This window comes from Vicugna pacos, chromosome 5 (assembly GCF_048564905.1).
Source record: "Vicugna pacos chromosome 5, VicPac4, whole genome shotgun sequence".
Taxonomy (NCBI): Eukaryota; Metazoa; Chordata; class Mammalia; order Artiodactyla; family Camelidae; genus Vicugna; species Vicugna pacos.
The window spans coordinates 59,323,879-59,345,700 of NC_132991.1; the positions used below are offsets into that span (position 1 = coordinate 59,323,879).

Here is a 21,822-nt window from a genome sequence, read left to right on the forward strand (position 1 = left end):
TAGAGGAAAGCTAAGTGGGTGATTTTTGCAATAACCTATGCAAAAAGTGAGGTCCTGCATGGTGTCAGTGGCAGAGAATAGAAGGAAGAGAATTTCAGGAGCACTGTAGGAGGTTAAGTTGACACAGCTTGGCAGCCAGTGAGGCGTGAGGCATAAGATAGGGGAGTCCCCAGTTACAGTGAGATTTCTGGCTTTTGGAACTTATTACTTAGTATTATAGCTTGTTTTGTATGTAAGAGTCTATTTCCTTCACTAGAGTGTAAAATCTGATGAAATTATGCCTTCTGCCTCTCTAAAGCCCCACATCTAGCACATAGTAGGAGCTTAAGACTTGACTCATGATGTTGCAACAAATGATGGTGTTAAAGTAGAGCCCTGGTGATATAATCACATTGCCTGCGCAATTATTATTGTAGTTCTCAATTTGCAGAGTAATCTGGCAGCACACAATATACTGGGACATGGAAACAATACATTCTCAGTCATTTACACTAATGGTATGGGAATGGAGCTAAGGATAATTTAATACAGCATCCACATTTTGAGTACACTGCTCTCCTTGTGGGCTACATTATGAAAAAAAGTTCGAGAAGCCACAGAAGTGGAAATAAACTACAATCCTGTCCCTTGGGTAGAAAATCTGTTGTCATTTATAACAAGCATGGCTGCTATTTGCAATTGACAGAACCCATTCATTCCAAGACTACACGCTCCATAGGAACATGGCTAAGTCTGTCACTTTACCGTATACCCTCAGCACCTGGCATAGAGTCTGACACCTGGGAAATATTCAGTACCTATCATTGAAAGAATGAAGACAAACTCCTAGACTTTTGCAAAAAGAGATGCTCTTACTTCCTTGCTTTGTCCTCCTTAGTAATTAGTTTCTTGTTTGTAACAGTCAGTAGGGCCCACCCATTCTAAAACTTTCTTCATGATATTTCTAAGAAGGTTTAGACCCTCTAAAATGCCAAATGCCTTTCATTCATTGGTAACTTTTTTTCTGTTCTAGCCCTGAACATTCGACTCTTCTTGAGCTTTTGTGTTTTCTTCCTGCCTTCATTGTCTGTTTTCTCCTCTTTTCTTTCCAGTCTCTCTGGTGGGAAGGATATTCTCCATATTGAACAGAAATACAAATAGCACAATATTTATACTGTAGCACTTTTACATTTTTAAGTAGGTCTCTTTCCCCTTCATTTACCTGCTAAGAGCCCAGGAGTGTTGCTGTCTTAGCATTTCTATGCCTACAATATTTTGAGATCTACACTGGCATGTCACTTACAGTTCTGACTCAGATGCACTGGGAACCATAGGAACTCAGTCACAGCCAGACATGGAGTTAGTTATGAGTCATTGTTTAAATTTAGGCCTGAGCTCTTACTCACTATGTGGACCAGGGTTGTGTAAAGGAGAGAAGGGCTCTGCATGAGGCTTTGACAAACCTGCCATCTAGACTTGACACATGCTTTTTTTTTTTTTTAATTATTTTTTAAAAATTTTACACAATTTTTAAAGGTTGCTTTCTATTTATAGTTATTACAAACTATTTGCCATATTCCCCATGTTGTACAATACGAGACTTGACACATACTTTTGAAGAGAGAATTGTAATTCTCTGAATACATGTTGATTATTAATGATCCATGAAGTTTCTAGAAGTTTAGTGCATGTATCGCTTTTAGAATAAAGTAGCAAATAATGGCAAATACAAAATGACCATCATGTTGTTCCTTGGCAGATGTGTACCACAGTGCAGTCCACATTATTAACGCTGTATTAAATTATTATTTCAGAGGACCAATTCTACTTCAGTAGCATGGCTAGATTTCTAATTTCTCCTTCTATATCTTTTATTTCATTAAGCCAAGATTGTACTATATGGACTTTTGTTGGTTCCTCATACATGAATGACAAACTTTCAATTTAAAAATATATTTCAAATATCAAAAATCAAGCAACCCAATCAAAAAATAGCCAGAAGATCTAAATAGACAAGAAGAAGACAGACAGATGGCCAACAAGCACATGAAAAGATGCTCAACATCACTAATTGTTAGAGAAATGCAAATCAAAACTACAATGAGATATGACCTTATACCAGCCAGAATGGCCATCATTAAAAAGTCTACAAATGATAAATGCTGGAGAGGGTGTGGAGAAAAAGGAACCCTCCTACGGGGTGGGAATGTAAATTGATGCAGCCACTATGGAGGACAGTACAGAGTTTCCTTAAAAAACTAAAAATAGACTTATCATATGATCCAGCAATCCCACTACTGGGCACATACCCAGAGGAAAATATAATTCCAAAATATATGTGCACCCCAGTGTTCACAGCAGCACTATATTCAATAGTCAAAACATGGATCCAACCCAAATGTCCATCAACAGATGAATGGATAAAGAAGATGTGGTGTATACACACACACACACACACACACACACACACACACACACACACACACACACACACAGTGGAATACTACTCAGCCATAAAAAAGAATAAAATAATGCCATTTGCAGCAACATGAATGGATGTGGAAATTGTCATTCTAAATGAAGTAAGCCAGAAAGAGAAAGAAAAATGCCATATGATATCACTTATATATGGAATCTACAAAAAAAAGGACACAAATGAACTACTTATTATTTATAACTTAGATGACTGATTTTTTTAATATGTGTAAGCACATTTGACTGTCCTTATGATTAGATTACTGCATTCTGCTGATTTTCATTTTGTGGTTGGCTTTATTTCTTTGATAACTATGTAAGTTTAAAAAGCTAAAGCTCTAAACTAGTCTTAGAAACAATGAACAATACATATATGTAAATTTTAAAAATATGTGCAGTATATTGTATATATGAATTTACATGCAATATATTGTATATGTCCAGTCAAATTGTATCAATTTTACCTAATAAAACTGGAAAAATGAAAAATAAAAATAAAAATATTTCAGTCTCTTCTGAGTGAAGTCATTCAAATTTACTACATCCTCAAAATCTCAATTAAAAAAATGTATTAGGCTACCAGTATTTATCTTTTTGTTTAAGAAACCACCAAAATAAAAGTTGCTGGAGAATGTAGAAGAGAGGTTTGGCTCCATTCGTTAGAAATTTAATCATAGCTAGTATTTGAAAGTCAAAGGAAGGAGCAAGTGACAAACATATAGTTACAGCTGGTAAAGTGGGTCTATTACAGAATGAAAAGTTCCTTTTAGCAATAAGACTAGTAAGTAGAATTTTACTACATATGAGACCATTTTAGACAGTTTAAAACCAGAAGTCAATTAGGCTATTAATTACAGTGAAAAATAGAATAATGATATTTACTGTCTAAGATGATGTTGAATGCTACTGCCTACATGTAGTTACTGTAAACCTCTCATCCAGGACACATCAGTGTGCCTTTCCCATTTGATATATGCAAAGAAATATTCCTAAACATTTGCCTATATCGTAAAATAATTCATTTCTGTCTAAATGCAACTTCTGTTGGGAAACTGAACTGCAATGAATGACATTTAGATGTTGCTCCAAATTATTTGACTTCCTAAAAGGAATAGCTCTAGGGTAGCTTCCAAGCACAACAGAACAGGCTTTCCCAGAGGCATAATTTTCCCCCTCAGGAAGTATGGCTTGAGGATAGATCCTCAGAACACACAGAACATAGTGAGCTGCATAGAGGAACATACTTGACACGACAGAAAATTAGTTGACTTTCACTCTTTTTCTTTTCCTCTAAGGGAGGGATTTCAAGCCCTTCTAAGCACTTTATAGAACAAAAGTTTCCCTCAATAGGTAAGAGGGTAGAAGATACTGTCAATAAGTGCAGACACTTTTGGAAAACCAGGTATATGTCCATCCATACTTTAAATATTGTGATTCTCATGCTGAAGTTTTAAAGTCTTTTTTTTGGTCAGTTAATTTTTTAAAACTTGTGGTGAAATATCCATCATATAAAATTTACCACCTTAACCATTTTTAACTGTGCAGTTCAGTCATGTTAAATACACTCACATTGTTGTGCAACCAATCTCCAGAACTCTTAATCTTGCAAAACTAAATCCTATATCCATTAAACAGCTATTTTCCATTCCCCTCCCCACCACAGTTCCTGGAACCCACAATTACTCTTTCTGTTGCTATTAATTTGACAATGCTAGGTACCTCATATAAGTGGAATCATGAAGTATTTGTCTTTTTGTGACTGGCTTATATCATTTAGCATTATGCCCTCAATATTCATCTATGTTGTAATATGTGTCAGAATTTCCTTACTTTTTAAGACTGAATAATATTCCATCATGTGCATATACCACATTGTGTTTATCCATTCACTGTCAATGGACACTTGTGTTCCTTCCACCTCTTGGCTATTTTGAATAAAGCTACTATGAAGATGGATCTACAAATATCAGATATCTGTTCAAATCAATGCTACAGTGTGATATCACCTCATTAAATGGCCCAGCTTTAAACACTTTGCGGTATATATGTAGAAGTGGAATTGCTGGGTCATATAGTAATTCTATTTCAGATTTTCTGAAGCTGTTTCATATAGTAGTTACATCATTTTACATTGCCATCAGTGGTAAACAAGGGTTGTGATTTCTCCATATCCTTACCAACACTTGTTTTCTGTTTTTTTTATTTGTTCATTTGTTTGTGTGTTTGTTTGTTTTGATAGTAGCCATCCTAGTGGGTGTGAGGAAAGACTTCTGAAGTGCCAAACCAAACCTGCTTTGCTCTCTGCCCTTATACAATTTAAAATATAGACTAACATATAAAATTAGTTTAAGTATTTGTAATTTAAACAAAATGAAACTAAACTACACCTTTTTAATCTGTGAATCTCCAAGATATGAGTATGGTTGGGAAAGGGATCAAATGGGCCCCAAAATTTTATAAGTCTTAAGAGAACAATAAACTCAAATAACAGAAAATAGTGCTTTGTGGCGAAACTGTTGCCAAATGCCAACTAACCAAACGCATAAGCAAAATGTTTTTAGGAACTAAATTAATTTTAGTTGCTTATTATCAAATACTAAGTATTCAGAATAATATAACTAATCTATTTCCCACTCTTTCCCTTCCTGGAAAGCTGTCTCAACTTCGAGACTTGACCAAGCTTCTTTGTGAACCTGACACTTTCAGTTCAATAGAGAAAATGTGCCAGCTCTCTAGCATAAACTTTGGGAACCTGTGTGAAGAGAGTGCCTTTCACGTACAACTCCTCGAAGCAGCAGAGCTTGGCACCGAAATAGCGACCAGTTTACTGTATCATGACAATATCCTATCTGAAAAACTGAGGGATTTGTTTTCTGGGGATCCAAGCAAAATTAATATAAATATGGATCGGTAAGTTTTTCCATTGTCTTCTTCCTTGGTGAAATCCCTTCTTAAATAATTATTGATATGACTAGTTCAATTTCTTCTTCTCTTCTGTTTTGTTCCAGGTTTCTAGAACAGGCATTGCAAATGAATTACTTGGAAAATATCACACGATTATTGCCAACCATAGAAGCTGTGCTGCATGTCAATAACAGTGCAGGCTCTTCTGAAAAACCAGGTGTTTCCCCCATCCATATTTTAAATGCTGTCTTATTAGAATGCATGTGATTCTCATGCTTCAGCTTAGAAAAGGCTTTTTTGAAGTTCCTAACCAAATCTACTTTGTATCTGCCCTTATACATGAGACACCTGAAGCTTTCAAATACGATTGCTTGTCTAAAATAAACACACAGCAAGCCAGCAGAGAATGAAATAGCAAAATTTGATTTCACAGCAAAATATCTTCAAAAATTTAACTAGTTAGACCATTCATCTTTTATTTCTCTGATATATTAAAGTGCGTTAGAAAGTCAGTTGCAAGAGCAAGGGAATAATCTGATTTTTAAAAATAAAGATGCACTGCTGTCTGCAGAAATATCAGTTCAGAACCTTCTATTAGTATTCTGAGCATGATGCATCATGCAATACACTTCTTCTTTGTATAATACCTCAATACTGAAAAGAAAGGCATTTAGAATTTTGGACAACAGGCAGCCACAAAATTGAAAGGGCATTAAGTCCAAAAATAAAGACGATATATTTGCATGAGGGATACTTCATAAAGAAACTGAAAGGCGTTTGCAAAATGGAGATCACAATCTGCTAAAGTCAAGTCAAAGTATTGTTTGTTATGCATTAAATGGCCCAGATATGAAATAATTATAAGCTGTCCTGAAAGAGTTTGGAATTAAATACATTCAATTTAAAATTAAGGTAATGATTGTGAAAACCCTTTCTAAACTGTGAGGTGCTAGGCAGAGTTAAAGAAAAAATGCTCTGTGGCATTATGTTGTAGATTTAGCAAACCTTGTCCTAAGCTGACAATATATGATTTGAGGTTAAAAAGCATTTTGAATTTTTGTGATGTTTTAAATCAAATGGAGAGAGATATATTTAGTGCATTATGTGATCAAAGTCTGTGAGGAAACCATATTTTCTTTGAATCAACCTTGTGTTGTAGACATCTAAGGAAAATTTATAACCCAGAGCAATCTGTTACCTTGGGTTAATGATATCATAATAGGAATAAGTCTAAATTAAATAGAAATAGATCCTAAAGATGCAGAGTTTGCCAAAACTGGGAGACATCTGTTCCTGACACAAGGCATATATGTTGAATATGTCTTAGCCTAGAATATTTTTCCATATGAGTAGGACTAAAGAGAATTACATTGTAACCAACATGTGAGTTTTCTTTTGTTTTGGTTTTTTCTTGCAGACCAATTAATAGAAGTGTTCAAAAATGTTGAAGAGCTGAAAGAAGAACTGAGGAGAACAACAGGAATGTCCAATAAGAGTATCGACAGTTTGCTGGCCATTCCCATCCCTGACAACAGAGCAAAGGTGGGGTGAAATGTGTTTGCACTTACATCCAGTTTTTAAAAGTTTAAATAGTGTTTAGTATTTGTTGAGCACTTATCAGTAAAACTCCGAAAAGTTGCATGCAAATCTGGTGAGTTTTCCATGCAAACACTAAAATTAGAGGCCTAATTCCTAAGTGAAAATAGAAGAAAAATCCTGAGGCAAGAATATTATCACCGTCTGTTCCTTTCCCTCTACTTTTCTTTCTCCTTCCTCTTGCACCTGTGTCCTCTCCTTTTCTTTACCCCCAGATGGTTTTCTTAAATAAGTGGTAGTTCTTTATATTCCCTATCATAATCACATTGTCTGAGGTAAATTTGCACATTCTATTATAATGATGATGTCAAAGTCAAGTTTCAATTATCTAGTTGGGGGGAAAAAGATAATTTACAATCTGTTTAAACTAAAATAAAAATGAATAATTCTTTTTTTTTTTTTTTTGACTTTTTAAAAGCCCCAAGACAAGACAGAGTATCTAAAGTAGATATAGTCAAGGGAACTCTGGGTAAGTTTGTAGGTATAGTAAACATTTTTGCTGTGAAAATGAATAATGGCATTTCCTCATAGGCTGATAATAGGGTTTACCACTTGAAATGTTTCATCTTTTATCCCTTTTTCAAGTTCATTGTCTGGAAGCGTCATAGAAATTTTCCAAAAGAACAGCAGAGCTTAAGACCTCATCCATTCAAAACTTACGTGTGACAGAGTGTGTCATTTCTAAACACAACCAGGTTATTCTCCAATATTGGATCAAGTTTTCTGAAAACCTTTAAGGCTGACTTTGGAATATTTATGTTTAGCTGTGTCATTTTAATTGGTTCTCCCAAACAAAAGTTAAAACTGCCTTGCTCTTTTTTTTAACTCTTGTTCTAGCAATTAATCTTCCTTCGCCTTTCCCCTTGGTTTCACCTTTCACTCATGTGATGCTAACATCTAATTTCAATAATCACATTTTTGGCTTCTGAAGAGCAGGTTCATTTTAATAAGTAAAAACAGGTAAATGGAGAACATACATTCTTATTACTTTCAAAAGGAAAGAGAAAAGTTTGTATAGCTTTGAATTTCATAAACTTTTCTCTTATTTCAGCTTGGTGGAAATAGAGATAACATCTCACTTCCTATAGTCACATCTCATTTTTCACACAAGCATTACCGTCCAGGATGGTAGGTTCATATTATTGTGCGATTCTGGGCTTTTTTTCCTTTGCCTTTCATCTCTGGACCTGGTAATTTATTGTACAAGATTAAACTTCAAATGATTATAAAAATGTAATGCAATTTGAATAAATAAGAGTAAAATTTTAAAGGCAAGAAGAGTCTTAAACTAGTATTTTCCCCAAACTTACTCCAAACCAATTATCTTACTTGGTACCATCATTCACCAAGTCATTCAAGCAAGAAATCTGGGAATCATTGTGGATTCCTCTCTATCTTCCCATCTTATTTCTTAAGCGTTCCAGTGAACTATGGACTTCTTAGATTTATTGATAGTAATTAGTGCTTTAAATAAAGATTATTTGATTTTGAGGTAATTGTCATATTTCTGAATGAAGCTTTAAGAGTATAAGAAAACCTCTCAAAATGGACAGGTAACTCTCAGAGGATTCACAGCTTAAGTACTTTTTTCTCCAATTTGCAGATTCTTTCTTTTGTGTTCTGGTTGCATTCTTGTGATGCTAATATGACTAATCCCAAATTGGAAGATGCAATGAAGGAATTCTGCAGCCTGCCTCTTCCAGAGAGATCCCGTCTGTCTTACCTCATTGCACTCACTTTTCTGCACTACTTAGACGTTTACAACTTCACATACAAGGCAAGTTGCTGTTGAAGAAGTACTTTTATATTTATAGTTTAATAAAAAATATTTGATTACACATGTATGCTCCCTGGTACTGTGAGGAGTGAGAGCCATTTTTACAGCTTTGGAATTATAGCTATATTTTAGAATTAAGTGGGATCTTAGAGATCATATATTATAAATTTGAGTGTTTTATAGATGAGGAAATTAATATTATTGCCTTATTAACTTTCAATTTGTATATCCAATACCAGGAATTAAATTTAATATACAATATACTAAAGTATGAGATACAAATATTATAATAAAAATGTTTAAGTGAACAAGCATTAATTTGGTAGGATAAAAAATAACGATTAGAACAAAGTTTTTTTTTCAAGTAAAAAATTACATTTTTTTTTTTATTTTTGGTATTTAAAAAATACTTTTGTGCCTCCTTCATCAGATTTACATAGAGGCTGCCATTACTCATCCAGTAGAACAAAGCAAACGGTCATTATTAGAACTTAGGAAAGTCATCAATAACTCCATCTTGCAATACATAGATGCTTTATAAGTACTTATTGAATAAAAAACTAAAAAATATAAACATAGGAAATTTAAACTTCTATAGTCACTCAAATCTACACTAGGTCAAAATGATTTACATGTTATGGAAAGCACTGAAAAAAATTTTTTTCTCTTGAAAGTAAGAAAAACCAGAAGCAACATGGCTGAGTTATGTTGTTGAGATAGTGTAGCAAAGGCTAGGAAGACATTTTAGGACTAGTTATAAATAATTCCCTTCCAGGTCATCATTATCCCACACTTGCATTCTGCAATGGCCTTAACTGGCCTCCCTGCCTCCACACTTGTCTCCACTACCCCAAACCCACCTACCACTCCCTATGCAGCAGGAGTCATCCTTCTAAAACTTAAATCATGTTATGTCACTCCTCTGCTCAACACATTCCAGTGGCTCCCCATTTTATTCTAGTAAAACCTGAAATCTTGCAGGGGCCCATGGCCTGCACAACCCCTCCCCATTTAAAAAATCCCATTTCCTACAAGGCTACTCTTTGGGCCCATGGCTGCTGCATGGGCCCACTCCAGGAGGTGCTCCTCACGTGATTTGCAGAACTATGTGTCTTTACTCAACATTGACCTTCTCAGTAAGATCTACCCTGACAATCCTATTTAAAATGCTGCCAACCTTATCTACAGCACTCTCAAACATACTTTCCTTGCTCTGTTTTCTGTTGCACTTCCAGCATACTGTATATTTTATTCAATATTCACCTTTGTTGTTTATATTTTGTCTACCTCTATTAGGATATAAGCTCCCCAAGGGCTCTTTGTTCACTGAAACATTTCAAATGCCAAGAACAGTTTCTGGCCCTTAGAGTACTTAGCAAATACCCAGTGACTAAATGAGTAGTTATTTTGCATAAACTAAACTGAAAATGCATATAGATTGAAATTAATTTTCATCTAAAATTTTAATCCTTATTTTATAATGTCTCTGCAGAGCACTTATCAAACCAACTATTTTTTGTTGAGTATAGTAACTAAATATATACATTTTACAAGCAGAAGACCATCCCTAATTCTTCAAGGTACTATGAACAAAAATAATGAAAAATTTCCCATCATTAGTCAATTTATTTCAAATAAATATAGGAATGCCTAGAATTTTGGCAGAACTAGAAGAAAAATTAATATGTTGAATATAATTTAGAAAAATCTGATTGCAGTTAGTAGCTGTGTCTTTATGAGATCTCTCCAGCTGAATCTTGTGCTTATAACGGAGGTCTTTGACCCCCTTGGACATGCCAAGAGCTTTCCCCTCTTCATGAATTTCACAAATCTTTCCCCCTCTGCCTATCACCTTCCTTTCTGTATTCCTCCTGTGGTTTGTTCTTTCTTTCCTTTGGGGTGCCATCTTGGAAAGACTTCTTTGATTTCTTAGCTGAACTCCCTACCTCCTCATATTCCCCAGCCTTTTAGTTCACCGACTATTTTCATATCTGTTCCTCCTATTAAAACAAAAGCCCCTGAGTGGAAGGATTATGCCAGTTTGTGTACCACCATACCATCACCTCGCCCAGTGCTGGGAGCATAGCAGGCACTCAATTAATGTTTGTTGATAAATGGGTGAATGAGAGAATAAAATTAAAATTTTAATTTGAAAAATATTTCCAGTGTTTCTTACTGCAGCAGAAATACATTGTGGGATTATGATTTAGCCTGATAAATCAAGTACACTTTTTGACAGACCTTTTTTGATTTTTAAGGAGCATGTTATATGTTTTTTGAATAATAGTATACATGAAGAATTATGTAATTGACATTTGCCTTTCTGACTTTTAAAATCACTTATTTTTGGCAAACTTATTGAGGTATAATTTATATACCATAAATTCATTCATTTTAAGTGTACAATTTAATGTGGTTATTTTTAGTAAATTATAGAATTGTGCAACTGTTTCCACAATCTGATTTTAGAACGTTTCCATCAACTCCAAAAGAAACCTTGTGTCCATTTTCAGTCACTTCTCATCCTAACCTCTAGCACAGGCAAGCTTTAATCTATTTTCTGTCTCTGGATTTGCTTTTTCTGGACATTTTATTTAAATTGAATCATACAATATATGGTCTTTGTGTCTGGCTTTTTTCACTTAGTATAATGGTTTGGGTTTCATATGTATTGTAACGTGTCAGTATTTCATTTCCTTCTATTGCCAAATAGTATTCCAGCTTAAGGATATACATTGTATTTATCCATTCGTTTGGACAGTTTCCATATGTTGGCTATTGTGAGTGATGCTGCTGTGGACATCCCCGCACAAATCTTTGTGTGGACATATGTTTTCATTTCTCTTGGGTAAACCCCCAGGAATGGAATTGCTGGGTTATGTGGTAAATTTATGTTTAACTATTTAATAATCTTCCAAAATATTTTCCAAGGTGGCTATACCTTTCAATATTCTCACCAACAGCGTGTGAGGGTTCCAGTTTCTCCACATAAATCACTCATTTTTATTCTGTTCCTGTTAGGTGTTTTTCCCTAGAGAAGATCAAAAGCCAGTAGAAAAGATGATAGAGCTCTTCATAAGGCTAAAGGAGATCCTCAATCAGATGGCTTCCGGCACACGACCGCTGCTAGAAAAAATGAGATCCCTGAAACATCTGCCCAGAAGCTTTCCATTAACACAGGTAGGAACGTCACCCAGTAATGTTCTTGTTGGAAAATTCCTTTTATCATATTAACTCTTATTTGAGGTTAGTTATAATACATTCGGCCACAAATATAGTACATTGACAAAAATCACTTACAGGAAAACTCTTCTGCTCTGGCAAAAGTTTTTGACACTTAAATGGGTGGAGTTTAGCATTCTGCATTTCCATGCGGGGTACATGTTTTAAAGGAATTACGGAAATTATAAGGACACACTAAACATTATCAGGTTTTCTTCTATGTTGTTTTCGGTAGCATTTATAGCTCATATGATGTTAAAAATTGCATATTTTTATCCCACAGGCTATGTATAGAGGCAACCGGATAAACACACCCCAAGGATCATTTAGTACCATTTCCCAGGCACTGTGCTCCCAAGGAATTACCACTGATTATTTAATTGCACTGCTGCCCTCATCTCAGAGGCAGAAAGGCAACCACACCAAGGACTATTTGACTCATAAATTAAGTAAAGAGCAAATTGCTGCAAAATATGGGATTCCCTTACATTCCAGTGAGTATACTTCACAATCAGCACGGTAATGTCCTCTCCTGACAATGTTGTCTACTAATCTTAGCCTTTTATGAGAAATGAAGCATTAATTTCCCCCAAGAGTGAAAATAGAAGACACTCATACAGCACTTACCACGCATGAAACATGTTAGGCGTATCAACTCATTCACTCTTCACGACCAGGGAAACCGGCACAGAGAGGCTGGGTAACCTGGCCATGGTCGCCCGACAGGAAAGTATCAAAGCTGTGGATCTGAACACAGGTAGTCTGCTGCAAATTCTAACCTCTTAACCACAGCACTAGGAATTTGTTAGCCACAACTACACCTTGCCAGTAAATAATACAACAGCATGCCTTAAATCTGCTCAGGGTCAGTATTTTTTCTTAACTTTTTAAAATTAGAAATTTGTATTACACATAGAAGAGATTTGTGAATGCAGCAGAACCACAAACTGAACTGTGTGTTCAGTGACATATCAAAGCTGTTTACTTAATCTATAAGCTTTGAGATGCAAAAAAAATATGATCAGCTGAGCTCTTCCAAGTTATACAGGGAGGTTTAGTATAGCAATTGGATTGACTCATTTGTGCATCTTTTTATTCATTCAATAAGCATGTATTGGGGAACAGCTCTTATGTATCTGATACCATCCCAGCAGCAGATTTTTGTATTTTTTTCAATTAAGTGCTGGTGAGGAAGATCTGTTGGAAGAAATTCTGAAATGTGGTTTTCAACCTTTCTAATTCCTCTTGGCAAAATGCCATCACTTATTATGGGCTTGCTTTTTGGGTTAAACTTTCACACCTAAAAAAAGATTTGTTATTGTACTTTCTTACTTTGACACCAGATGCCTCATATCTGTCAGTAAAAAAGGAAGTGTAAGGCATATATTTTGGGGTACTATAAAAATAAGCTATATCAATTTACCATGAAGAGAGAGATTTTAAATGCATATACTAAATGGTTTTATTATACTTTTTCTTTCCAGCACCATTTTGCTTTTCCCTTTATAAAGACATCATTAATATGCCTGCTGGACCTGTGATTTGGGCTTTCTTGAAACCTATGTTGTTGGGAAGGATCTTGTACGCACCATATACCCCTGTCACAAAGGCAATAATGGAAAAGGTTTGGCCATTGTTACTCAAAGTTTCTGTCCTGATTATTGAGATGATTTTTAAAGTAGTCAGCCTCCAAATTTACTCTAGCTGCCTCAGATTTCTTTACAGCTTACATACTATTACCTTTGGCTTTCTGAAACTCTTAACAGTTCTCAACTTCTGCCCTGTATATGTGTAAACAATGTCGATTGGGTAATAGCTCTTTGAAGAGAAATGATCCATGTTGACACTTGAGAATGAGGTTAGTTAAAGCAATGCCTCAGATTTTGCAGTTTATCTCCAAAGCAGAACATTTTTCTACAACTGGCACCTAACTTTCAAAGTGTATAAAAATAATGGCACTAGAAAAAATAATATTGTGGCATTATATAACTAGTTGGAACAAAAACAATTGCTAAATTATAGATTCTTGGCTTCATATTTGGTTGTACAATTTGACATCTTTTATATCAATTTGACATCTTTGTATAGAAGATAGATGTTGAGAAAGACAACATTATTAATAGTAACTATACTTATTATCTACCTAATTTAACCATAATGGCATTTCTCTCTCACTTTTAAAGTTGGCTTCAATGATTTGAATTATAAACTCGATGCTTTTAAAATGATAGAGTGAAAGTAAAAAAAAAATCTCTGCTTTACATCTGCATTATTTGGTCATTAAACTTTATGTAAATATAAATTATTTTAAGGTCTATATAAAAATGTACTTGAAGTCATCATTGATTTCTAGAATGCTCTTTGTCTTTATTGTATATTGTAATGCAGTCTTTTTTTCTTTCCTTTTTCCTTGACTCTCATTCCTTTCTCTCCCTGCTTGATCCTACTCTTTTCGTGTAAACTAATGAATGTTAGTATTCAAGGATGTGTCTTTCTATAATTTGCATTCATTCCTCTAATCCTTTATATATTATTATACTATATGCACTTTCATATGCAGAATTCTTTGGCCATCATTTGCATTATTAAAATGAAGTTTCATTATAATACCTTTCTACATATTGCTTTAGTCACACAACAATACCTTGTGGAAATTCTTCCAATTCAATAGATACAGTTTAGTCACTCTTGGAAGATTGCAAATTTTTTCATATCATAGAATTTACTCAACCAATCCTTAATTGTTGGGCATTCTTTTTGTTTCTAGTGTTTGTTTTGTTTTGGGTTTTTTTTTTCATGTAAATAGTGTTGCAACCGATACTTCTTTGCATATGACTTTATACAGTGGTATTTTTATTTCACTGAGGTGAATGTTCAAGATTGAGGGACTGAAGGATACTGTATTCGATTTTAATGACTGTTGTCAGATTGCTTTTCAAAAAGGGCTATTTCTATTCCTTTCTACCAGTAATACATGAGAGTATCCTTCTTATATCCTTGAACTAGGATGTTTCTTTAATGGTTAACTTGTGAGAACTCCAGAAGGCATGCTTTAATTTTGCCTGTAAACCCTAAAATTTCCTGAATTTTTATAAGTGATCTTGACCCTATAAAATCTGCCATTTAAAACCTTTTGATCAAAATCTTTTGATCATGGGGGAAATTTCTGACAATGTTTTATTGACTTCACCTTGTAGAACTGTTCCTTAAAGTTATGTAACAAAACAACCGTAAGATTTTTTTTGGAATATAGGAAAAATACTAATCGACCAGATTTATTTTTGTTTTCTTTGTCTTTAAGTCTAATGTAACTCTGAGGCAGCTGGCAGAATTAAGAGAAAAATCTCAAGAGTGGATGGATAAATCACCACTTTTCCTGAATTCCTTCCACCTGTTAAACCAGACGATTCCAATGCTCCAGGTAGGAGATGATGGTTCTGTTATTCACCTTCCTGTGAATTATAATTCCTTGAGATCTTAATCACCTTTGTTGTGGAAATGGGAAGATAATAACTTAGAATCCATATTTAACAGATTAAAATTGCCTCTCCTCCAGAGAGTGGGTCTGAGACTGGATAACAGTTCTATCACTCATGTTTGTAACCATCCTCACCTCTTTTACCACAGTTCCTCTGTCTGTAATTCAGAGATAAACCATTTTACAAGTTGATCCTGAGACAGAAATAGTGATATAAATCCATTTTCCAAAATGAAAATGCAATAAAATCTACTTAAAATATGCTTATTTTATTTATTTCTCTAAATTATGTTTTGCTATTTTCACTGAATCAGAACTCCTAAAATACTAATATTCTGGAGAAGAATGTTAAATCTGGGGAGTTTTTTGGTTGAAACATTTGATACTCTAGTTCAGGTTAAAGATTTGACAGTGCAACTCAAAAACAATGTACAGTGGTTGAAAAGTGTAATCTGCCATTCTTGTAAAGATGCAGGGTTTTCTGAAGATGATACAAATAGTGTGGGGAAGTGTTCCAGTCACAAAGAGCTATTGGTAACTAAACACCAAACAGCAGAGTTAGACCCATTATCAACTGCAGAAGAGAAGATTGTCAAGAATGATGACCACTTAGAAACCTCAAGAAAGAATGGCTTGCATATCAAGGAATTGGAAAATTGATGGAACCCCGAAAGATTTTTGCAACGATAGCAACAAAAAATGCCCTTCTTTATAATCATGCTCAAGAAGTTAAACAGAGAACAAAAAATTTGTGTCATACAACTTTGTAAGAAAAGTTATACCCCCAGAATGGGGTATAACTCAGTCTTTGTTTTGACTAACAATTAGTGCATAGTTGCAATTACAGCCTGAAATTTTATTATAAATAATAAAATTAATTTCTAAAATAGATATTTAATGAACTTAATATAAAATAGGCTTTTCATCAGACATCTTCCCCACAATTTATTGTTAAATTTGGTTCTAAATTTAAGCATGTCTACTTAAAGTGGTCTCTTTTAGTGAATCTCAGATAACAAAGGCAACATGGACAGTAGTTTATTGACATAGGTATTTTCTGCAGTGAAAAATTGCTCTTTTCTCCTAAAACTTTTTTTCTGGGAACAGACTAAAAACCCCACACATGTTTCATTAAGGAAAGTTTTGTTGGCTAAAGCAGTGAATTAATGATCTATACATAATAATTCCAAAGCACAGTAACTTGCTAAGAAGAAATCCTGTGATTATGCTTATAAATGGATTGTCATCTGACTGGAGTATTGTTATTCTCAATATAAGTCATGAGTCTCAATTATGGAGGAAAATTTATTTCTGCAAGTGTGCACAGAATTTGAAACTTCATGTTTCTATCGCATGACCTGGCTTTGCTATTGTGAACTCTAAGGCAAATGACTTAAAATACTTGCTACAGTTTAGGAATCTCTAAAATGGGTCTTTTGATAGCCATGTCACAGACCTGTGAAAATCATACATGTGGAAATATTTAAGTGGGGAGGATATAGCTCAGTGGTCGAGTGCATGCTTAGCATGCATGAGATCCTGGGTTCAATCCCCAGTACCTCCATTAAAAAAAAGAAAGGAAGAAAATAGTATTATATATCATAGACAGGAATGGTTGAAAGTGATGGGAGAATGGAAATAGAGTTTGTTGGATCATCTCTGAATTGCAGGTAACACTGTGCTTTACTTATTAGTAATGCTGTAATTCAGATTTTCCACAATGCACAAATTAATTCTTGATAAACAGATTTTAAAGAACTTGAGTTATCATGGTGTGTAGCTATGTGATAGCCATCTGTGTTTATGCTACCAGCTGCCCTTAGATCTCTCAGCAGCTACAGATTTAGCAAATTTATTATATATGTGCTCTATTAATACATATTATTAATCACTTATCTCCATGATAACAAAAGAAGATATTGGTAAAAAGGACAGATTAATAAGTGGTGCTGAATCGTCCTGTAAAGGGAAAACAACTTAAGCCTAGCTCACATGAAAACTAAGCCATGAATTTCCATATAAGATGAATAAACATTTCTTTATCTCCCTTCAACTTTTCCCCTGGCCATTACTAACTGTACAACCTTAGGAGAGTTTACACAGTTTCTTGGACCCTAGCTTTGCCGTCTATTAATCGAGGATAATAATGTTAGGCAATTAGAAAGAAATGAGCACGGGCAAGGGGAGAGAAAGGGGGAAAGAGCAACCCAGAAAATAATAGTACACCTGCGCTCAGGAGAAGGGGCTTCAAAACTTTGTGACTTTCTATAAATGAGGATCAGCAAAGAAGCCGGCTGGGACCTAATGCTGTGGCTGCACAATAGAGAGGACTGGCTTAACTCGACCCAATGCGCATTATGATGTAATTAACATTGCAGTCTGAGCCCCCTCCCATAGGTTTCTCTGTGTACATCACGGGTAAGAACACGCAAAAGGAATGGGCGTGCCTGACGCACCAGGAACTGAGCTGTGACTCAATCAATCACAAAAATGCCTCCTAAACCAGGATACCAGACAGGAGAAACAAAGGAGGGGCGCCATTTTTCCTCTCTTGGATTGGCCCACTCCCAGTTCTCAGGGGTGTACTGTATTTTACTGCCTTTTTACTTCACTAACAAAATCTTCTGTTTACGTCATGCTTTCTGTCTCTCATTAAAAATTCTTTTTGGGGAGGTTGACTGAGAACCGAGTTGACTTTTATTACCCTCCTCCCGGCAACAATAGTACTTACCTCAAGATATTACTGAAAACTCAGTAGCAAAATCAAGGTAAACTCTAGTGCCCACCACATAATAAGGTCTCAGTAAGTATTACCAAGAAGAACAACTGCAGTTGTAGAAGTTATGTCTCCTAATTTGGAAGATAGCTACAAAAGCCTCTATATTTTAAAGCATGTATTTTTTTTTAATTTTTCAGTCTTTCTTCTGAATAAAGAGTAATTTAAAGTTTTATCATCAGTTTATTTTTCCATGTTCACAAAGCTGAACTCATTACAGTATAAAACAATACCATAATAATTTGCATTTGACTGTTCTGATAAGATGCGTCATTCAGGTCAACTTTACAGAAAAGTAACTGAAGCTGGAAGAGACTGAGTGCCTGCTGAAAACCTCACAGCTAGGAAGTTGTAGAACTAGAGTACAAACCAGTTCTGATGTTAAATTCCACGTAGACATTACAATTTTTAGGGTTGTTTCAATTATATAATTCAATTATGAACCACTAAAATTGTGCATAACATATGTTAAAAGTAAATAATATAGAAGCTGTGGGGGAAAAGGACTGCTAAATTGAATATGATTTCCTAATGTTAATTATGGTCATAAAAGTGGTCAATAAGGCCACTTCAGCATGGTGACCAGTTTGTGTTTATAAACCTCAGCGTTTCAAGTCACTATCAGCCACACACCTTTCTTTCTCAGAGATTTGTATGTGAGCCTTTGCAAGATGGTGCACTGATAATGCCCAGTAGTGGTACCTCATTTCACTGTGGGTATTATTAGAGAGATGATGATTAAACATGTTTTTGTCGTGTATTAAAACTGACTCCCTATTATTATTTGTTAGAATACTCTAAGGAACCCATTTGTGCAAGTTTTTATAAAATTCTCCGTGGGACTTGATGCTGTTGAACTATTGAAACAAATAGATGAACTCGGTGAGTCCATATTCACAAAACTTTTATTCACTAGTCATGTCAGAAATGTGAAAAATGTTTCCCATATAAGATCTTTTTTTCCCTTTTCTTCTGTATTTGGTTTCTAGCTATTTATTCTAAGAAAAGTAAAATCCTGGATATAGCCATCCATCTTCTTCCTAGTTAGTTGTACAGTTACAAGTAGTAATGATTATTTGGATACCCAGTGTCTGTAGTTAGTTTCAATAATTATAATGCAGTATATTCCATGTAAATGCAGCTTGTCCTTCAATCACAGGTAAGTTGCTACAAGATGATGTGATTTTTTTGGTAACCTGATGAAAAACAAGTCTTTAAGGACAAAAGAAGATGAAATGGTTTATTTTTGGCTACATTTATAATTTTAATCTCCACTGGCCTCAGTATCACTTTGACTAACTCAGAATGTAATGGGAAGAGGTTATAAAGTTAGCAAAAGCAAACAAAGACAATGCAGACTCAAAAGAAAAATAAACCTAAATCAGTATTCAAAGTCTACTCCTCCTCTCATGGCCATTTAAAAGGAACATGCTGAAACAGATCAAAGAAGGCTGTCTGAACTATGCATTCCCTCTGCCACATCCCCACCTTCAACCTCAGGGATGTAAGATATCTAATTCAGTCTGTGTCTGATTCCCTGTTGCTATGCAACCATAGGCATAAGGAAGGGATTGAGAGCATCAGAATTTGGCAGCAGTAGAGCAGGTGCCCCTCCTCCTCCCCAGCACTACAGAGACTTAAATGATTCATGTTGTAAACCAGTGGGGAGAAATTATGCCTACATTTATATTGTGTATAATTGTATGCATTTTATGTTCGTCAATCCAGTTTTATTTAAGAAAAGTATTAGTGATTGATTTTCCAAAAGTGTCATTTGGATAAGGAATATTTGATCAAAATATCAGGGATAAATTACAAAGTTCTTATATAATTTTTTTTCGTTCCTAACTTTGGATATAGGAGATGAATTTTAGAATTTAAAATAAGGTTAAAATGACTATAGAAGTGAGACTTGCTGTTTGTATAATTGTATATGTAACTTAGTAGCTAAGAGATTGTATACTTTGAATTGGGGAGGCAGTGACTCCATAGCTCTTTGATTCCATCTACCATTGTTGTGTTGATTTCCAATGGCTGCTGGAGGCCACTGTTCAACCACAGTTTTACCCCTCCCCCACCAACGTCTATATCAAGTAAAACCTTTCACTTCAAATTCTAATGAGAGATGCTTTTAAGAAGTTGCCCTCTGTGAGAAGTTTAGTCTTCTATTGGATGATGGTAGAGACATGTTTAGGTTCTGTGAAGAGGGAGTTATGATATTCACAGCCTTCTCCGTATCCATGATGACCAAGTCAGTGAAAATTTAATTGGCCAAGTGATTTATTAACTTGCAATTTTATATTTACCCTTGTCTCAGTCAATTTCCTTCTAAGGAATCATGAAATTAGGGAACAATTAAATTCTCTTTCTTCCTGAATAATTACCTGAAATAAAATCTTGATCATTTTGTCTAGATTAATACATGTGTCAATAGAGACAACTCTCATAAGGTTTTAAATCAAACAATATTAGAAGGTTGTAACTATGTGGCATAGATTGGCACGGTCTCCTAAGAAATTATTCTGTAGCACAACTTACTGAATGATAGAGTTTATTTGTTCCACACTCTCCATAGATTTTCCTTGGTTAAATTCCTACATTCACATTCCGTGAACAAAGCAAGCATTTCTATTTATTCAAAACTGTCACCTCTAGTTTATAGTTTTCTTCCTAACTAATGCAGATATATATTTTTAAATTATTCAACTTTAGTCATTGGTTAATTAAATTGTAGCAGAATATACTTTTGAATTTGTTTTATCATTCTTTGTACTTGGGTTTACTGTATCTGTAACTACTTCAACATTATCTCAATGAACATTTGCACAACTGGTCACATTCTCCCAAATGTAGAGTATTAGATATTTTTAGAGTAAATTCTACAACTTCCTATTCCTTACAATCTAGTTTAAGATTTAATACTCATCAAAAAGTAATATTTTGTCTCATTACTACCAAAAACAGCATTATAATACAACATGATAACATGCTTTGTGTCTGTTTTTTTCTCTCCTTAGATATTCTAAGGCTGAAATTAGAGAACAGCATTGACCTCATTGATCATCTTAACACGCTGTCTTCCCTGACAGTAAATATTTCCTCCTGTGTATTATATGACCGTATTCAGGCGGCAAAGAGCATAGATGAAATGGAGAGAGAGGCTAAAAGACTTTACAAGAGCAATGAACTCTTTGGAAGTAAGTGCTGTTCCTCCAGAATTTGAGCTTCTCTTTGTACTAAAATTGGCCAAATTCTTCCCTCACTTCTTTCATCCAGAACTCAGAAAAATAGTCCGGGGTGAGGGGGAGGGCATTTTCCCCTCTGATGTCCTTAGGCATGAGAACCTTTCATGTAGTCAACCACCCATATTGTCTGAGGAGCCTTCAATATGTTTAATTTTGCTGGTATGGTTAAAATTAAAACTGAAAAGGATTACATAGTTACAGGGTGAAGTTGAGTCCATCCTCATAATCAGTCAAGATTATTCATTTTAAGGTGTGTGTGTGTGTGTGTGTGTGTGTGTGTGTGTGTGTGTGTGTTTAATTTCAGTAAATGGCTTAGAGTGATATATTTAATCTGGCCACTTAGTTTGTGATTATATTCTCAAACTCCTGC

At 34.8% G+C, this 21,822-nt stretch overlaps 1 protein-coding gene across 2 annotated transcripts in view; it reads left to right on the top strand.

Annotated features, from left to right (window-relative positions):
- ABCA12 (ATP binding cassette subfamily A member 12) overlaps positions 1 to 21,822 on the top strand; it is a 152,655-nt gene that overhangs the window by 79,032 nt on the left and 51,801 nt on the right. The window contains exons 12-21 of one of the 2 annotated variants that reach the window (XM_015244190.3): positions 5,108 to 5,364; positions 5,463 to 5,575; positions 6,776 to 6,900; positions 8,558 to 8,731; positions 11,753 to 11,911; positions 12,237 to 12,447; positions 13,438 to 13,577; positions 15,255 to 15,374; positions 18,999 to 19,089; positions 21,225 to 21,404. In XM_015244190.3, the coding sequence (XP_015099676.2) occupies positions 5,108 to 5,364; positions 5,463 to 5,575; positions 6,776 to 6,900; positions 8,558 to 8,731; positions 11,753 to 11,911; positions 12,237 to 12,447; positions 13,438 to 13,577; positions 15,255 to 15,374; positions 18,999 to 19,089; positions 21,225 to 21,404 (1,570 nt within the window). The remainder of the gene's footprint in view (positions 1 to 5,107; positions 5,365 to 5,462; positions 5,576 to 6,775; positions 6,901 to 8,557; positions 8,732 to 11,752; positions 11,912 to 12,236; positions 12,448 to 13,437; positions 13,578 to 15,254; positions 15,375 to 18,998; positions 19,090 to 21,224; positions 21,405 to 21,822) is intronic. The other variant, XM_072961325.1, reaches the window with a different exon arrangement.